The sequence below is a fragment of the Coregonus lavaretus genome (genome assembly GCF_964263955.1).
Source record: "Coregonus lavaretus genome assembly, chromosome: 11".
NCBI lineage: Eukaryota > Metazoa > Chordata > Actinopteri > Salmoniformes > Salmonidae > Coregonus > Coregonus lavaretus.
Window position 1 is genome coordinate 2971535 of NC_139998.1, and position 19829 is coordinate 2991363.

A 19829-nucleotide genomic window follows, 5' to 3' on the forward strand; every position below is an offset into this window, starting at 1 on the left:
TATACTTAGGTTGGAGTCATTAAAACTCGTTTTTCAACCACTCCACACATTTCTTGTTAACAAACTATAGTTTTGGCAAGTCGGTTAGGACATCTACTTTGTGCATGACAAGTAATTTTTCCAACAACTGTTTACAGACAGATTATTTCACTTATAATTCACTGTATCACAATTCCAGTGGGTCAGAAGTTTACATACACTAAGTTGACTGTGCCTTTAAATAGCTTGGAAAATTCCAGAAAACGATGTCATGGCTTTAGAAGCTTCTGATAGGCTAATTGACATCATTTGAGTCAATTGGAGGTGTACCTGTGGATGTATTTCAAGGCCTACCTTCAAACTCAGTGCCTCTTTGCTTGACATCATTGGAAAATCAAAAGAAATCAGCCAAGACTTCAGACATTTGTTTTTAGACCTCCACAAGTCTGGTTCATCCTTGGGAGCAATTTCCAAACACCTGAAGGTACCACGTTCATCTGTACAAACAATAGTATGCAAGTATAAACACCATGGGACCACGCAGCCATCATACCGCTCAGGAAGGAGACACGTTCTGTCTCCTAGAGATGAACGTACTTTGGTGCGAAAAGTGCAAATCAATCCCAGAACAACAGCAAAGGACCTTGTGAGGATGCTGGAGGAAACAGGTACAAAAGTATCTATATCCACAGTAAAATGAGTCCTAAATCGACATAACCTGAAAGGCCGCTCAGCAAGGAAGAAGCCACTGCTCCAAAACCGCCATAAAAAAGCCAGACTACGGTTTGCAACTGCACATGGGGACAAAGATCGTACTTTTTGGAGAAATGTCCTCTGGTCTGATTAAACAAAAATAGAACTGTTTGGCCATAATGACCATCGTTATGTTTGGAGGAAAAGGGGGGTTCTTGCAAGCCGAAGAACACCATCCCAACCGTGAACCACGGGGGTGGCAGCATCATGCTGTTGGGGTGCTTTGCTGCAGGAGGGACTGGTGCACTTCACAAAATAGATGGCATCATGAGGAAGGAAAATTATGTGGATATATTGAAGCAACATCTCAAGACATCAGTCAGGAAGTTAAAGCTCGGTCGCAAATGGGTCTTCCAAATGGACAATTACCCCAAGCATACTTCCAAAGTTGTGGCAAAATGGCTTAAGCACAACAAAGTCAAGGTATTGGAGTGGCCATCACAATGCCCTGACCTCAAGCCTATAGAAAATGTGTGGGCAGAACTGAAAAAGACTGTGCGAGCAAGGAGGCCTACAAACCTGACTCAGTTACACCAGCTCTGTCAGGAGGAATGGGCCAAAATTCACCCAACTTATTGTGGGAAGCTTGTGGAAGGCTACCCGAAACGTTTGACCCAAGTTAAACAATTTAAAGGCAATGCTACCAAATACTAATTGAGTGTATGTAAACTTCTGACCCACTGGGAATGTGATGAAAGAAATAAAAGCTGAAATAAATCACTCTCTACTATTATTCTGACATTTCAAATTCTTAAAATAAAGTGGTGATCCTAACTGACCTAAGACAGGGAATTTTTTCTAGGATTAAATGTCAGGAATTTTGAAAAACTGAGTTTAAATGTATTTGGCTAAGGTAAACTTCCGACTTCAACTGTATGTAACCGATAGTTACGGATGAAGAGAGTCATGCGTAAATTATACAATTACTCTCTCTCTCTACTGCAGAAGTCGCGTTCGGATATATACGGGTCCTTTCAGACAAGTCAGTTAACATTACACACCAGAGACCCATGACAATCATATCAAGGGATGCAAACTGGTGAGGGTCCAAAATGTTGATGTTCATTTAAAATTGCATATTTTCAGAGAATAACAAGTACATATTTGAACAATCTCAATTCTCTGGAAACATGTTTATGGTAGGCTGCCATTGCTTAATTGATTACGTGGGTTGAAATGAATCCCCAGAAGTGTATTGTGCCATATCACAACGTGTTGCTGTGCTCATGAGTGATTTTCCATGTCTGAAACAGGCCTACTGGCCGGCTGTTTTGGTTATTTGAATCGCCATTCACCTTTTGTTTACTGCATTTGTTTAATATATAGCCTAAATATTGTGTCATGCATTTATCGATGTGATATTTTGTTTACTAGGCTTAACTTGGTACCGCCGTTTTGTTCTGTTTGAATTCATTCGTTTGCATTCGCAGTTGTGTCAGTATTTTAAGCCAAACTGCTATTCAGTATTTTTGTTTGCATGCATAACTATGCTACCACTATCAGCATTTAGTTTGCACTATTTTGGTAAGACAGCTGGGTGTACATCTGCATTCACATAGGGTAATTCACCTATTACAAACAGCCTATCCATCTTGTAGCCTATATTCATTACCAAAACAGCCTTTCTTTAGTGTGTAGGGCACTGTCCATTCTGCTGATAAAGTGCAGTATGCAGGCCATGGAAGATCTGGGACATTCAGCTTCCAGGAATTGTGTACAGATCCTTGCGACATGGGGCCGTGCATTACCATGCAGAAACATGAGGTGATAGCGGCGGATACATGGCACGACAATGGGCATCAGGATCTCGTCATGGTATCTCTGTGCATTCAAATTGCCATCGATAAAATGCAATTGTGTTTGTTGTCCGTAGTTTATGCCTGCCCATACCATAACCCCACCATGGGGCACTCTGTTCACAACGTTGACATCAGCAAACAGCTCGCTCACAGGACGCCATACACCCGGTACAGTTGAAAACGGGATTCATCCGTGAAGAGCACACTTCTCCAGCGTGCCAGTGGCCATCGAAGGTGAGCATTTGCCTACTGAAGTCGATTACGGCGCCGAACTGCAGTCAGGTCAAGACCCTGGTGAGGATGACGAGCACACAGATGAGCTTCCATGAGACGGTTTGTGCAGAAATTGAGAGAGTTTGTGCAGAAATTCTTCAGTTGTGCAAACCCACAGTTTCATCAGTTGTCCAGGTGGCATTTATATTATTGTTTAGTATAATTCCAATACAAGAACCCCAAAAATATCCCCCCCCCCCCCCCGGGGTCTGGAGAGAAGCAGCTGAGTATACTAATGGCTGATTAGGGGATGAGGATGGCTGCTCACAGCTGTCACACATGATATTATTGAATGAAGAACATTCTGATATGACATATTGGAGATCACGCTCTGAACTCTGATATTCTATTTGTAGGACACGTAGGGATGCATTTTGTGTTCAGTCATTAATTTCGATATGAGAAACATACACCATTATTCATTGGCGGATGCTAATGTTAGCTTGCCAGCTTAGATGCTAACGTAGCTAGTGTGTAATAATTTGCGTTATTGACACATACAGTGGGGGAAAAAAGTATTTAGTCAGCCACCAATTGTGCAAGTTCTCCCACTTAAAAAGATGAGAGAGGCCTGTAATTTTCATCATAGGTACACATCAACTATGACAGACAAATTGAGAAAAAAAAATCGAAAAAATCCCATTGTAGGATTTTTAATGAATTTATTTGCAAATTATGGTGGAAAATAAGTATTTGGTCACCTACAAACAAGCAAGATTTCTGGCTCTCACAGACCTGTAACTTGTTCTTTAAGAGGCTCCTCTGTCCTCCACTCGTTACCTGTATTAATGGCACCTGTTTGAACTTGGTATCAGTATAAAAGACACCTGTCCACAACCTCAAACAGTCACACTCCAAACTTCACAATGGCCAAGACCAAAGAGCTGTCAAAGGACACCAAAAACAAAATTGTAGACCTGCACCAGGCTGGGAAGACTGAATCTGCAATAGGTAAGCAGCTTGGTTTGAAGAAATCAACTGTGAAAGCAATTATTAGGAAATGGAAGACATACAAGACCACTGATAATCTCCCTCGATCTGGGGCTCCACGCAAGATCTCACCCCGTGGGGTCAAAATGATCACAAGAACGGTGAGCAAAAATCCCAGAACCACACGGGGGGACCTAGTGAATGACCTGCTGAGAGCTGGGACCAAAGTAACAAAGCCAACCATCAGTAACACACTACGCCGCCAGGGACTCAAATCCTGCAGTGCGAGACGTGTCCCCCTGCTTAAGCCAGTACATGTCCAGGCCCGTCTGAAGTGCATTTGGATGATCCAGAAGAGGATTGGGAGAATGTCATATGGTCAGATGAAACAAAAATATAACTTTTTGGTAAAAACTCAACTCGTCATGTTTGGAGGACAAAGAATGCTGAGTTGCATCCAAAGAACACCATACCTACTGTGAAGCATGGGGTTGGAAACATCATGCTTTGGGGCTGTTTTTCTGCAAAGGGACCAGGACGACTGATCCGTGTAAAGGAAAGAATGAATGGGGCCATGTATCGTGAGATTTTGAGTGAAACCCTCCTTCCATCAGCAAGGGCATTGAAGATGAAACGTGGCTGGGTCTTTCAGCATGACAATGATCCCAAACACACCGCCCGGGCAACGAAGGAGTGGCTTCGTAAGAAGCATTTCAAGGTCCTGGAGTGGCCTAGCCAGTCTCCAGATCTCAACCCCATAGAAAATCTTTGGAGGGAGTTGAAAGTCTGTGTTGCCCAGCGACAGCCCCAAAACATCACTGCTCTAGAGGAGATCTGCATGGAGGAATGGGCCAAAATACCAGCAACAGTGTGTGAAAACCTTGTGAAGACTTACAGAAAACGTTTGACCTGTGTCATTGCCAACAAAGGGTATATAACAAAGTATTGAGAAACTTTTGTTATTGACCAAATACTTATTTTCCACCATCATATGCCAATAAATTCATTAAAAATCCTACAATGTGATTTTCTGGATTTTTTTCTTCTCATTTTGTCTGTCATAGTTGACGTGTACCTATGATAAAAAGATGAGAGAGGCCTGTAATTTTCAAGTGGGAGAACTTGCACAATTGGTGGCTGACTAAATACTTTTTTTCCCCACTGTACATGCAACTATAATTTCCTTCTTATCAACTATAACCGCAGCATTATTTTGAACACCGGTTGCTGTCCTCGAGTTGCATTCCAAATTTCCCGGTCAGGAACAAAGTTTGTTGCGTGATGACACAACCGCCAGAGAAGGTAACGTTAATGAGCACACAGTGGGAGAATCTCAATTGCATACTCCTCGCGTCCTCTCTCCTCAAAACCAATTGGATGAGAATGCCAGAGGTCCCGCCCCTCTGACCTTCTGCTCCATTGGGTTTTGAGAAGGAGGCGAGGAGAGGACGGGAGGAATATGCAATTGAGATTCTCCCAGGAAGAAGATTTGTTCGTGCCGCTCTTTTACAGCTCAATCAGTGATCCACTCTGCGTCTAGGAACGTTTTATCATCAGATCCCCCACCCCACTGAACACCTCCCTCTGCAACTGGATCCTGGACTTCCTGATGGGCCGCCCCAAGGTGGTCAGGGGTGCATGTTTTATCCCCTCCTGTACTCCCTCGTGCACAAGTCCAACACCATCATTAAGTATGCTGACAACACAACAGTTGCAGGCCTGACCACCAACGAAGATGAGACAGCCTATAGGGAGAGGGTCAGTGACCTTGCAGTGTGGTGCCAGGACAACCTTTCCCTCAACATCTGCAAGACAAAGCAGCTGATTGTGGACTACAGGAAACAGAGGGTTGAGTACGCCCCCATCCACATCGACGGGGCAATAGCGGAGCAGGTCAAGAGCTTCAAGTCCCTCAGTGTCCACATGGCTAAGGAATAAACATGGTCCACACACACACACAACGCCTCTTCCCCCTCAGGAGGCTGAAAAGATTATGCATCGGCCCCCAGATCCTCAAGAAGTTCTACAACAGCACCATTGAGAGCATCTTGACTGGCTGCATCACCGCTTGGTATGACAACTGCTTGGGATTCGACCACAATGCGCTACAGAGGGTAGTGCATACAGCCCAGTACATCACCTGGACCGAGCTCCCTGCCACGCAGGACCTCTATACCAGGCGGTGTCAGAAGAAAGCCCAAAGAATTGTCAAAGATTGCAGCCACGCAACTCATAGACTGTTCTCTCTGCTACAGCACGGCAAGCTGTACTGATGCCTGGAACCAACAGGAGGACCCTGAACAGCTTCTACCCCCCCAAGCCATTAGACTGCTAAATAGTTAACCAAATAACTACCCAGACTATCTGTACTGACCCCCCTTTGCAATAACTCTTTTGACTCATCACATAGGCTGCTGCTTATTATCTATCCTGTTGCGTAGTCACTTTACCCCTACACATATGTACATATCTACCTCTATTACTTTGTATCCCTGCACATTGACTCAGTACTGGTACCCCGTGTATATAGCCAAGTTATCGTTACTGATTGTGTATTTATTCCTTGTAGTGTTGTCACAATACCAATATTTTACTAACAATACCAGGCCAAGTATCACGATACAGAGTAGTATCGCGATACCATGGGGGGGAAATTCTGTGGCCTAGCGTCCTGTTCCCCCCGTCCCATAGACGCTTGTTCCCATTTTCAAAATGTTATGTGCATGTGCTACACAAAAAAACTTCACTGATATTCACACTTTTACTCGATACAACACATTGAATTTAACTTTACACTGTATAATAGAATACTGCATAGAATGGCTAATTTGCACATATTTGCAAAGGCCTACCTGTGATTTGGCTGGAGGAATGGGAGGAAGGAATATACAGTGCCTTGCGAAAGTATTCACCCCCCTTGGCATTTTTCCTATTTTGTTGCCATATAACCTGGAATTATTTTTTGGGGTTTGTATCATTTGATTTACACAACATGAATACCACTTTGAAGATGCAAAATATTTTTGTGTGTGAAACAAACAAGACAAAAAACAGAAAACTTGAGCGTGCATAACTATTCATCCTTTCCTTTGTTGCCTCTCTGATTAATGCCCTCCTTGCCTGGTCCGTGAGTTTTGGTGGGCGGCCCTCTCACATTTGTTAATAATGGATTTAATGGTGCTCTGTGGGATGTTCAAAGTTTCTGATATTTTCTTTTAACCCAACCCTGATCTGTACTTCTCCACAACTTTGTCCCTGACCTGTTTGGAGAGCTCCTTGGTCTTCATGGTGCCGCTTGCTTGGTGTTGCCCCTTGCTTAGTGGTGTTGCAGACTATGGGGCCTTTCAGAACAGGTGTATATATACTGAGATCATGTGACAGATCATGTGACACTTAGATTGCACACATGTGGACTTTATTTAACTTATGTGACTTCTTAAGGTAATTGGATGCACCAGATCCTACTTAGGGGCTTCATAGCAAAGGGGGTGAATACATATGCACGCATCGCTTTTCCGTTATAAATTTTTTAGAATTTTTTGAAACAAGTTATTTTTTTATTTTCACTTCACCAATTTGGACTATTTTGTATATGTACATTACATGAAATCCAAATATAAAACCATTTAAATAACAGGTTGTAATGCAACAAAATAGGAAAAACACCAAGGGGGATGAATACTTTTGCAAGGCACTGCACACCAGATGACCAAAAGAATGTGGATACCTGCTCATGGAACATCTAATTCCAAAATCATGGGCATTAATATGGAGTTGGTCCCCTCTTTGCTGCTATAACAGTCGCCACTCTTCTGGGAAGGCTTTGCCCTAGATGTTGGAACATTGCTGCAGAGAATTGCTTCCATTCTGCCACAAGAGCATTAGTGAGATCGGGCACTGATGTTAGGCGATTGGGCCTGGCTCGCAGTCGGCATTCCAATTCATCCCAAAAGTGTTCAATGGGGTTGAGGTCAGGGCTCTGTGCAGGCCAGTCAAGTTCTTCCACACCGATCTCGACAAACCATTTCTGTATGGACCTGTCTTTGTGCACAGTGGAATTGTCATGCTGAAACAGGAAAGGGCCTTCCCCAAACTGTTGCCACAAAGTTGAAAGCACAGAATCGTCTATAATGTCATTGTATGCTGTAGCGTTAAGATTCCCCTTTACTGGAACTAAGGGGCCTATAGCCCGAATCATGAAAAACAGCCCCAGACCATTATTCCTCCTCCACCAAACTTTACAGTTTGCACTATGCATTCGGGCAGGTAGTGTTCTCCTGGCATCCGCCAAACCCAGATTCGTCCGTCGGACTGCCAGATGGTGAAGCGGGATTCATCACTCCAGAGATTCGCGTTTCCACTGCTCCAGAGTACAATGGCTGCGAGCTTTACACCACTCCAGCCAACGCTTGGCATTGCGCATGGTGATCTAAGGCTTGTGTGCGACAAACAGTTAGTGTTGACATTGCTTCCATAGGCAGTTTGGAACTCGGTAGTGTGCGTTGCAACCAAGGACAGACTATTTTTTACATGCTACGCGCTTCAGCACTCGGCGATCCCGTTCAGTGAGCTTGTGTGGCCTACCACTTCGCAGCTGAGCCGTTGTTGCTCCTAGACGTTTACCGGTGCAGCTCTAGCAGGGCAGAAATTTGACAAACTGACTTGGTGGCAACGTCAGGGGTGGCATCCTTTGACGGAGCCATGTTGAAAGTCACTGAGCTCTTTAGTAAGACAATTCCACTGCCAATGTTTGTCTATGAAGATTGCATGGCTGTGTGCTCGATTTTATACACCTGTCAGCAATGGGTGTGGCTGAAATAGCCGAATCCACTAATTTAAAATGGGTGTCCACATACTTTTGTATATACACTGCATTCGGAAAGTATTCAGACCCCTTCACTTTTTCCACATTGTTACATTACATCCTTATTCTAAAATTGATTAAATAAAATAAGAATCCTCGTCAATATACAGTCGTTGTCAAAAGTTTTGAGAATGACAAGTATTGGTCTTCACGAAGTTTGCTGCTTCAGTGTTTTTAGATATTTTTGTCAGATGTTACTATGGTATACTGAAGTATAATTACAAGCATTCCATGAGTATCAAAGGCTTTTATTGACAATTACATTAAGTTTATGCAAAGAGTCAACACCCTTCTTTTTCAAGACCTCTGCAATCCGCCCTGGCATGCTGTCAATTAACTTCTGGGCCACATCCTGACTGATGGCAGCCCATTCTTGTATAATCAATGCTTGGAGTTTGTCAGAATTTGTTGGTTTTCGTTTGTCCACCCGCCTTTGAGGATCGACCACAAGTTCTCAATAGGATTAAGGTCTGGGGAGTTTCCTGGCCATGGACCCAAAATGTTGATGTTTTGTTCTCCGAGCCACTTAGTTATCACTTTTGCCTTATGGCAAGGTACTCCATCATGCTGGAAAAGGCATTGTTCGTCACCAAACTGTTCTTGGATGGTTGGGAGAAGTTGCTCTCGGAGGATGTGTTGGTACCATTCTTTATTCATGGCTGTGTTCTTAGGCAAATTTGTGAGTGAGCCAACTCCCTTGGCTGAGAAGTAACCCCACACATGAATGGTCTCAAGATGCTTTACTGTTGGCATGACACAGGACTGATGGTAGCGCTCACCTTGTCTTCTCCGGACAAGCTTTTTTCCGGATGCCCCAAACAATCGGAAAGGGGATTCATCAGAGAAAATGACTTTACCAGCCCAGTCCAATCCCTGTACCTTTTGCAGAATATCAGTCTGTCCTTGATGTTTTTCCTGGAGATAAGTGGCTTCCTCGCTGCCCTTCTTGACACCAGGCCATCCTCCAAAATTCTTCGCCTGACTGTGCGTGCAGATGCACTCACACCTGCCTGCTGCCATTCCTGAGCAAGCTCTGCACTGGTGGTGCTCCGATCCCGCAGCTGAATCAACTTTAGGAGACTGTCCTGGCGCTTGCTGGACCTTCTTGGGCGCCCTGAAGCTTTCTTCACAACAATTGAACCTCTCTCCTTGAAGTTCTTGATGATCCGATAAATGGTTGATTTAGGTGCAATCTTACTAGCAGCAATATCCTTGCCTGTGAAGCCCTTTTTGTGCAAAGCAATGATGACAGCACATGTTTCCTTGCAGGTAACCATGGTTAACAGAGGAAGAACATTGATTGCAAGCACCACCCTCCTTTTAAAGCTTCCAGTCTGTTATTCTAACTCAATCAGCATGACAGAGTGATCTCCAGCCTTGTCCTCGTCAACACTCTCACCTGTGTTAATGAGAGAATCACTGACATGATGTCAGCTGGTCCTTTTGTGGCAGGGCTGAAATGCAGTGGAAATGTTTTTTTGGGATTAAGTTCATTTTCATGGGAAAGAGGGCCTTTGCAATTAATAGCAAATTCATCTGATCACTCTTCATAACATTCTGGAGTATATTCAAATTGCCATCATAAAAACTGAGGCAGCAGACTTTGTGAAAATAAATGTGTCATTCTCAAAACTTTTGACCACGACTGTCCACACTATAACCCATAATGACCCAGCGAAAACAGGTTTTTAGAAATGTTTGCTAATGTATTAAAAATAAAAACCAGAAATACCTTATACGTATTCAGACCCTTTGCTATGACACTCGAAATTGAACTCAGGTGCATCCTGTTTACATTGATCATCCTTGAGCTGTTTCTACAACTTGATTGGAGTCCAACTGTGGTAAATGCAATTGTTTGGACATGATTTGGAAAGGCACAGTTGATAGTGCATTTCAGAGCAAAAACCAAGTAATGAGGTCGAAGGAATTGTCCGCAGAGCTCCGAGACAGGATTGTGTCGAGAAGAACACAGTTGCCTCCATCATTCTTAAATGGAAGAGGTTTGGAACCACCAAGATTCTTCCTAGAGCTGGCCGCCCGGCCAAACTGAGAGAAGGGCCTTGGTCAGGGAGGTGACCAAGAACCCGATGGTCACTCTGACAGAGCTCCAGAGTTCCTCTGTGGAGATGGGAGAACCTTCCAGAAGGACAACAATCTCTGCAGCACTCCACCAATCAGGCCTTTATGGTAGAGTGGCCAGACAGACGCCACTCCTCAGTAAAAGGCACGACAGCCCGCTTGGAGTTTGGCAAAAGGCACCTAAAGATTCTCAGACCATGAGAAACAAGATTCTCTGGTCTGATGAAACCAAGATTGAACTCTTTGGCCTGAATGCCAAGCGTCAAGTCTGGAGTGCTGCAGAGATGGTTGTCCTTCTGGAAGGTTCTCCCATCTCTACGGACAATTCCTTCGACCTCACGGCTTGGTATTTGCTCTGACATGCACTGTCAACTGTGGGACCTTATAGACAGGTGTGCGCCTTTCCAAATTATGTCCAATGAACCTAATTTACCACAGGTGGACTCCACAATTAAGTTCTAGAAACATCTCAAGAATGATCAATGGAAACAGGATGCACCTGAGGTCAATTTCGAGTCTCAAAGCAAAGGGTCTGAATACTTATGTAAATAAGGTACCTCTGCTTTTTATTTTTAATACATTTGCAAAAAAATCTAAACCTGTTTTCGCTTTGTCATTCTGGGGTATTGTGTGTAGATTGCTGAGAAAAAATAAATGTTTAATACATTTTAGAATAAGGCTATAACTTAACAAAATGTGGAAAATGTCAAGGGGTCGGAATACTTTCCGAAGGTACTGTATGTATAATTATCTGCATGTCAGTAAGGGGATACACTGCATGAAACCTACTCTTCCGTTAACAGACACACACACTCCCTCCCACACTCTCTCTGTCTCCCTCTCTCTCCCAGACATACACACACTGCTCCTAACTTTAAAAACTTTAGGCACCAAACAGAATGTAAGCAGAAATATTTTTTTATATAGTTAGGCCTATATGAATCCTTCCTTTGAAGAACATCTCATGAGTAGCAGACCTTTTTCCTTTCTTCCTGCGCCAATCAAATTTGCCTAAACCTACTGTCAAAGTACCCAGGTTGTTAGCTTGCTAGGTAACATGACTGAACGTTGTATGTTTTCAAACCAATCATTAGCGGGCCGGGATTAGTTTAAAATGGCCCGCGACATGGTTTGTGAAATTCTATCAAATGCGCGCGAAATCGCGGAGGAAGAAAAAAGCCAGCGCTGGTTATAGGAGTAATTTTCTTAACCGTTTGAGGTAGAGATGTTTTCTTTGCTGTAAAGCTGCAAAAGCACGCCTGTCATGAAGCAGTTTTTCCTTTCTGGCACTGCTGTGTGACAACCAACTTGCAAAGCCTATACTCAGGCTGGCCTGTGCTCTTGGTGATATCAGGGATGAAATGATATACAATGTATCAAATGTAACAACAAAAGACTGATCAGGGTCTCCATCCCCGCTCGCCATCAAGGCTAAATTCTATTTTAAAAACTGATGGAGGAATAGATGTGCAGGAAGAGCGTTCAGAGAGAAGCAGATGAGTGAGTGCTGGTGGGGGATGCGGCTGGCTGATCACAGCTGCCACACGTGATATGCGCATAAAAGTGAAGTGGACATTATTGGACTGGTGCATACAGTAGACTAGTTGCTGTTGTTTAAACAATTAACTGAACTCATAAACAACTGACTTTATAAACATTTTATAACAGGCGCCAGCGTGTTCTTTAGATCGGTAGGGCCGAAAATGTTGTATGAAATGGTACTCGAAAATGTAGGTATCATAAGTATCATGATGTTTTGGTACCGTGATATTACCGTGGTGGTATACTGTACAACACTAATTACTTGTGTTATCCTTCTATTATTCTCTCTGTATTGTTGGGAAGGGCCCGTAAGTAAGCATGTCACGGTTTGTCAGCACCCGTTGTTTAAAAAGCATGTGACAAATAAAAATGTGATGATTTGACTTGTGCAAATGGTGGAGGCACGCGTGAACGCGCAAATGGAGGGCCGAGGGGAAGAATTGTGATTATTTATATTTTTTCTTTGTTGCTATTCGAACGGTTATTACTGAGATCGCAGTCATTTGGCTGGCCAATTACAGTGATCCAAAATTCCATGATCGTCACAGCCCTAGCCTCAGTACTGCTCACAGTCCTGCTCTGCATTGCCTGCCTTATGCCCCCTACGATCCCTCTTCCAGCCCTCAAGACGCCCCCTCTGGGATATCCAGCACAAATCTTGTCATCTAAAGAGTTATTATGTGACAGACTGACACACTCAGAGAATAATTTAATGTCGTTGCCTACTCGGGGTATGCGGCCGTCACCGACGCGCGTTTAATGTGAGTGGGTCAGAGATGCAATCTGAGGGCTACCGATCCTGTCTTTGAGCCGTCCCAATATTTTTAAACACGTTTGACTTTATCGGCACAAAATCGGCAATGATCTTGTAGTGCGAGATGTGCAACAACAAGTTTTGAAAACGGTGATCAGCAATAGCCTATGAGAGCTAACCAGAGAAGAAGCCAAAGATGACATTGTATCGCATCACTCAGAATGTGTACACTCTTGAGCAAAAGCGATGACTAAGCTACTACTAGTTTGTACAGTTCCGAAGTTCAAAAGCAATGTTATTTAATTCAAAATGTATTGACTAGATATTTCAACTCTGTATGACAAGCGTGAATGTATTGGTTTTATTTTTCAAAGTTAAATTTTTTTGGGCTATCCTGAATGTCTGGCTGAAAATGTTTTGAGGCTGCTTTGAGCCACAGCTCGTTCTGTTAACAATCTAATCACATTGTTTTCGCGAGACATCATGGTATGGAGAATCCTCACGACTAAGTGAAGGATCTTGTAGTGTGTGACCCCCCCGTCCCCGTCTGTGCCACATCGTTTAGTGTGCACACCACTACACTGGCAAGTCAAAAAAACTACAGGAAAGGCGGTTGTTTAACGTGAGAGGCTCAGCAATGTTAGGATTTTGAAAGTCGTGTAGTGTACACATGGCATTACAAGACGGCACAAATAGATCTGTGAGCAGGCTATGGCCAAACTGGAAGACAAAAAAAACAACTAACAATGCTACTTGACAACCACTAATTTACTAAAGGAAAAAAGACTGCTTTTCAGGAGCTTCCACCAACACAGACAGAAACATTTGTCCAGGGGCCTGTCCAGGAGGATGTAACGTTACAGAATGTTCAGATAGAAATGTATTGTGTAGAACAGATACTGTATAATTGTCTGTCAGACTAGAGATTGGGAATCGTGTCAGCTCTATTCGTTCCATTTCTAGCCGTTTCTTGAATGTTCAGAATGTTTCACACCACTGAGTAGTGAATTCACCTAGTAGTTGTAGGTTAAACTTACATGTTGTTCCTGCTACAGCTTTGTCCTTCCCCTCCAACAGATCAGTGAGGTGTTGAGAAGCCTCTTCGTACTGGTCAGACAACCTGCAACAGGAGAGGTACAGTTGTAACTTGGGAAAGAAAGAAAGATAGATACCTGCACACACTGTTGAATGCTCCTGCAGTTTTATTGAGTGCAATATTTTAACCCAAAAGTCTTCGTCAGGCTTGAGTTAAACTCCCATCTCAAGCGCTCGTCAATCAAGTCAAGGCGAAACAGTGAAACCCCCACTTCTAAACATCCCAGTTGAACATCATGTTTATGCATGTATTTGACAGATGGTGTCATGGTCAAGTTCTCACCTGAGACCAAGTAGGGCTGTGGCAGTCATGACATTTTGTCTGCCGGTGATTGTCATGCAAATAACTGCCGGTCTCACGGTAATTGACCGTTAATTAACCAACACATTTAGCATCTCCTGGCTTCCACACATAGCCTACAAGCCACTGACGCAGACCTTTGAAACATCTACAAGTCTAATAAATCCATGTAATGTAGCCTACACCTTCACAATAAAATCAATTATTTATTTTAGACTGGTCTAAAGAAACATGATATGAAGAAAATGTAATTCATTTCAGAAGAACAGAATAGCATACTCTGAGTTGTCTTTATATTTGGTCCTGATCTGGCTATGCCATATGGCTGTAGGCTACACTAGTTCATTTAGTAGACAAGATCTGTGGCATTATTTTATAATATGAAGAATACAATTTAATATAGCTGAATAAAATTGAAAGGATATTTTCTCCAAACGATTTAAGGGAGTGCACACATGCGGCTATTCTGTGTAGCGCTGTTGATAAAGAAACAGTTCCTCCTACAGTATATGCTTAATTTAGAGTTATTTGAGGACCGCCACAGGAAAGGAAGACCCAGAGTTTCCTCTGCTGCAGAGGATAAGTTCATTAGAGTTAACTGCACCTCAGATTGCAGCCCAAATAAATGCTTCACAGAGTTCAAGTAACAGACATCTCAACATCAACTGTTCTGAGGAGACTGCATGAGTCAGGCCTTCATGGTCAAATTGCTGCAAAGAAACCACTACTAAAAGGACACCAATAAGAAGAAGAGACTTGCTTGGGCCAAGAAACACGAGCAATGGACATTAGACAAGTGGAAATCTGTCCTTTGGTCTGTTGACTCCAAATGTGCGATTTTTGGTTTTTGGTTCCAACCGCTGTCTTTGTGAGATGCAGAGTAGGTGAACGGATGATCTCCACGTGTGGTTCCCACCGTGAAGCACGGAGGAGGTGGTGTGATGGTGTGGGGGTGCTTTACTGGTGACACTGTTGGTGATTTATTTAGAATTCAAGGCTCACTTAACCAGCATGGCTACCACAGCATTGTGCAGCGATACGCCATCCCATCTGGTTTGCGCTTAGTGGGACTATCATTTGTTTTTCAACAGGACAATGACCCAAAACACACCTCCAGGCTGTGTAAGGGCTATTTGACCAAGAAGGATAGTGATGGAGTGCTGCATCAGATGACCTGGCCTCCACAATCCCCCCACCTCAACCCAATTGAGATGGTTTGGGATGAGTTGGACCGCAGAGTGAAGGAAAAGCAGCCAACAAATGCTCAGCATATGTGGGAACTCCTTCAAGATTGTTGGAAAAGCATTCCTCATGAAGCTGGTTGAGAGAATGCCAAGAGTGTGCAAAGCTGTCATCAAGGCAAAGGGTGGCTACCTTGAAGAATCTAAAATATATTTTGATTTGTTTAACACTTTTTTGGTTGCTACATGATTCCATGTGTTATTTCATAGTTTTGATGTCTTCACTATTATTCTACAATGTAGAAAATAGTAAAAATAAAGAAAAACCCTTGAATGAGTAGGTGTGTCCACACTTTTGACCTGTACTGTATGTGTGAAATTTGTTTTGATTCAGAATGGACCACCATCATGCACCTGTTTCGAACCACAAATACATGGTCATCTATGCACTTATAATGCATTCGGAAAGTATTCAGACCCCTCGACTTTTTCCACATTGTTACATTACAGCCTTATTCTAAAATGGATTAAATAAAAAAAATCTCAATCTACACACAATGCCCCATAATGACAAAGCGAAAACAGGTTTAGAAATGCATAAAAAAATCAAACAGAAATACCTTATTTACATAAGTAAATCAGACCCTTTGCAATGACACTCAAAATTGAGCTCAGGTGCATCCTGTTTCCATTGATCATCCTTGAGATGTTTCTACAACTTGATTGGAGTCCACCTGTGGTAAATTCAATTGATTGGACATGATTTAGAAAAGGCACACACCTGTCTAGTGGTAAGGTCCCACAGTTGACAGTGCATGTCAGAGCAAAAACCAAGCCATGAGGTAGAAGGAATTGTCCATAAAGCTCTTAGACAGGATTGTGTTGAGGCAAAGATCTGGGGAAGGGTACCAAAAAATGTCTACAGCATTGAAGGTCCCCAAGAACACAGTGGCCTCAATCATTGTTAAATGGAAGAAGTTTGGACTCTTCCTAGAGCTGGCCGCCCGGCCAAACTGAGCAATCGGGGGACAAGGGCCTTGATCAGGGAGGTGACCAAGAACCCGATGGTCACTCTGACAGAGCTCCAGAGTTCCTCTGTGAAGATGGGAGAACCTTCCAGAAGGACAACCATCTCTGCAGCACTCCACCAATCAGGCCTTTATGGTAGAGTGGCCAGACGGAATCCACTCCTCTGTAAAAAGGCACATGACAGCTCGCTTGAAGTTTGCCAAAAGGCACCTAAAGGACTCTCAGACCATGAGAAACAAGATTCTCTGGTCTGATGAAACCAAGATTGAACTCTTTGGCCTGAATGCCAAGCGTCACGTCTAGAGGAAACCTGGCACCATCCCTACGGTGAAGTATGGTGGTGGCAGTATCATGCTGTGGGGATGTTTTTCAGCTGCAGGGACAGGGAGACTAGTCAGGATCGAGGGAAAGATGAACGGAGCAAAGTACAGAGAGATCCTTGATGAAAGAGCGGTCAGGACCTCAGAATGGGGCGAAGGTTCACCTTCCAACAGGACAATGACCCTAAGCACACAACCAAGACAACGCAGGAGTGGCTTCGGGATAAGTCTCTGAATGTCCTTGAGTGGCCCAGCCAGAGCCTGAACCCGATCGAACATCTCTGGAGAGACCTGAAAATAGCTGTGCAGCGACGCTCCCCATCCATCCTGACAGAGCTTGAGAGGATCTGCAGAGGAGAATGGGAGAAACTCCCCCAAATACAGGTGTGCCAAGCTTGTAGCGTCATACCCAAGAAGACTTGAGGCTGTAATCGCTGCCAAAGGTGCTTCAACAAAGTACTGAGTAAAGGGTCTGAATACTTATGTAAATGTCATCAGTTTTAAATTTGCCTAAATGTCTAAAAGCCTGTTTTTGCTTTGTCATTATGGGGGTATTGTGTGTAGATTGATGAGAGAGAGAAATGATTTCATCCATTTTAGAATAAGGCTGTAATGTAACAAAATGTGGAAAAGTCAAGGGGTCTGAATACTTTCCGAATGCACTGTAAATAGCGAATGGAGGACGCTTTTCCCATGGTTCATTTTCATGCCAGCCAGGTACACTATACTCCTGTTTTAAAGAGATGCAAAGTGCTTAATATTAAGAAAGTTGAGAAATAAATATACTAGGCCTAGCCTATAGAAAGCTGATGGGATCCTCCTCTTTTTAATAGAGGCTATCACGCTGTTTTCTCACTCTATTGCATAGCCAACATGAGCTCATGGGCTCTCATTAAGTGTTTGATTAGATTTTCAAACTCATTTGCATTGATGTCAGAGTGATTCTGTTGATTCTTCCTCACAGTATTACACTTAGAATGTACAAATACATATATTACTTACCTTTAGCCCAAAATCTGAACGTTGTGTGTGTGTGTGTGTATGCATGCGTTTTACTAACCTGGTGTTTTGGTCTCGTTCTGGCCCCACTAGCTTGTAAAGCTCGTCCAGGGTGGTGAGCTCTGAGTCTGTGAGGAGTGAGGGTGTGCCTCCCCCGGTGGCCCCCTGTCTCAGCTCCTGCCTCACACTGTCCTCTCCCAGCCTGTCCAGGAGGAACTGGATCTCCAGCACAGTCTTCAGTCTCTTCTGCTCAGCCTCCTCTCTCTGGAGCTGCTCCCTCCGCACTGCCTTCTTCACTGCCTTCTGGATCTACAGAGACAGAGGAGACCAGGGAGTCAGAATCAAACACTGTGCAGGAGCTCTGGGTTGCGTTTCATTCCAGGTCTCCAGGAAGCCGTTTCCTCCCATCCGCCCTTGTTCACCTACATTCACAGATTTGATAGGACTAGATATGTGAAAGCAATATGGGAGAAACTAGGTGGAGCTATACTGCTTACACCTAGTCGTTTCAGATCCATGAAGGGGGGAGAAAGCATCCTCCCGGAATGAAACGCAACCACCCGGGCGTTGGCCACTTTAATGCAAACAAGGATAACACCAGAGAGGGGGACCCAAATCAGTCACATCCGACAGACAAGGACACATTGCATTAGATACTCTTACATCTTGCCCCAGTGCGAGGAAGCTCTTCTGTAGCTCTCTGGCAAACTCCAGATTATTATTCACTTCCTGATACTTGGTCAGGGCATCCTGCAGAGATGACAGAGCGAGAGGAAACTGGTTTACATTTACATTTTAGTCATTTAGCAGACTCCCTTATCCAGAGCGACTAACAGTTAGTACATTAATCTTAAAATAGCTAGGTGGGACAACCACATATCAGTCATAGCAAGTAAATGCATTGCATTCTGCCTTCCTGCTCCCTTAAAGTATTCACTGAACTGACCACATATGCTAATTGATGAAATCAATGTAATGGAAAGCTTGCTTACACCAACCCAATAATGACAGATCAGTGACAACTTCAAGGAAGTAGTCAGATCAGACCATATAGGACTCATATACAGTATACGTTGTTGACCCACCAGCTGGTCCTGGTTGAGACGCTCCCCTTTATTCTTCTTGGCTTGATAATCGTCCAGCTTGCCCTGTGAGACAGAGGTCAGGTTTAACATGCATTCATCAGAGGTGAAAATGATCCAAATAGGGGTTGATGGCATAATAACAATTAACAGATTCTCTATAGTAAAATCTCTCATGTGGTGATCCAGAGTGAAGCAGATGCCTTCATCTGACCGTTTAGATTTTAATTGAAAATTGGCCAAAATACATAAAAACCTGCAACAGATATTCTATGGTAACCTCGTCCCTAGGCTCAATTACTAAATATATGGTAACTCTCTACACTAAACAAAAATGACAGAGGTTTATTGCAAGTGCTGACCACATGTCAATGTTGTTGTTGATACCTCTGAGAAATGGCAATACATCTCAACATACACAAGGGTGCGTGACAGCTAAAGCAGCAATGGGTAACTTTTTGGGCGACCCGACCAAATTCACATAGAAATGTGTCAATCTCATTGAAAGCAAGTCGCGGTAGATCTGTTCTATGTGCGCCTTTTCTATGCGTCCCGTTCTTAAGTTTCGTTTTTGCTTCTTTTACTTTCGTTTTTGTACACCAGCTTCAAACAGCTGAAAATACAATAATTTTTAATTGGCACAGTTTAGATGCCACAATGATTCTCTACACTATACTTGCTTGTTTTGTCACATAAACTGAAATTAGGCGAACTATTAGAATTTTAGCAACCAGGAAATGCATAGTGAAACTTTCATGAGATGGACCGATGGGCAGCTTCTTCAGACAAGCTTTGGCAAACATCACAAGTGTGTAACGCTCTAGTCAGGGCTTACCAATGCCAACA

At 43.4% G+C, this 19829-nt stretch overlaps 1 protein-coding gene across 2 annotated transcripts in view; it reads right to left on the reverse strand.

Moving 5' to 3' along the window:
- Positions 1–19829, reverse strand: part of caprin1b (cell cycle associated protein 1b) — a 49337-nt gene that overhangs the window by 18245 nt on the left and 11263 nt on the right. For both annotated transcript variants that reach the window (XM_084171663.1, XM_084171662.1), the window contains exons 3-6: positions 18987–19049; positions 18565–18651; positions 17963–18210; positions 14014–14096 (exon numbers count right to left, since the gene is read on the reverse strand). In XM_084171663.1, coding sequence (XP_084027789.1) covers positions 14014–14096; positions 17963–18210; positions 18565–18651; positions 18987–19049 — 481 coding nt within the window. The remainder of the gene's footprint in view (positions 1–14013; positions 14097–17962; positions 18211–18564; positions 18652–18986; positions 19050–19829) is intronic.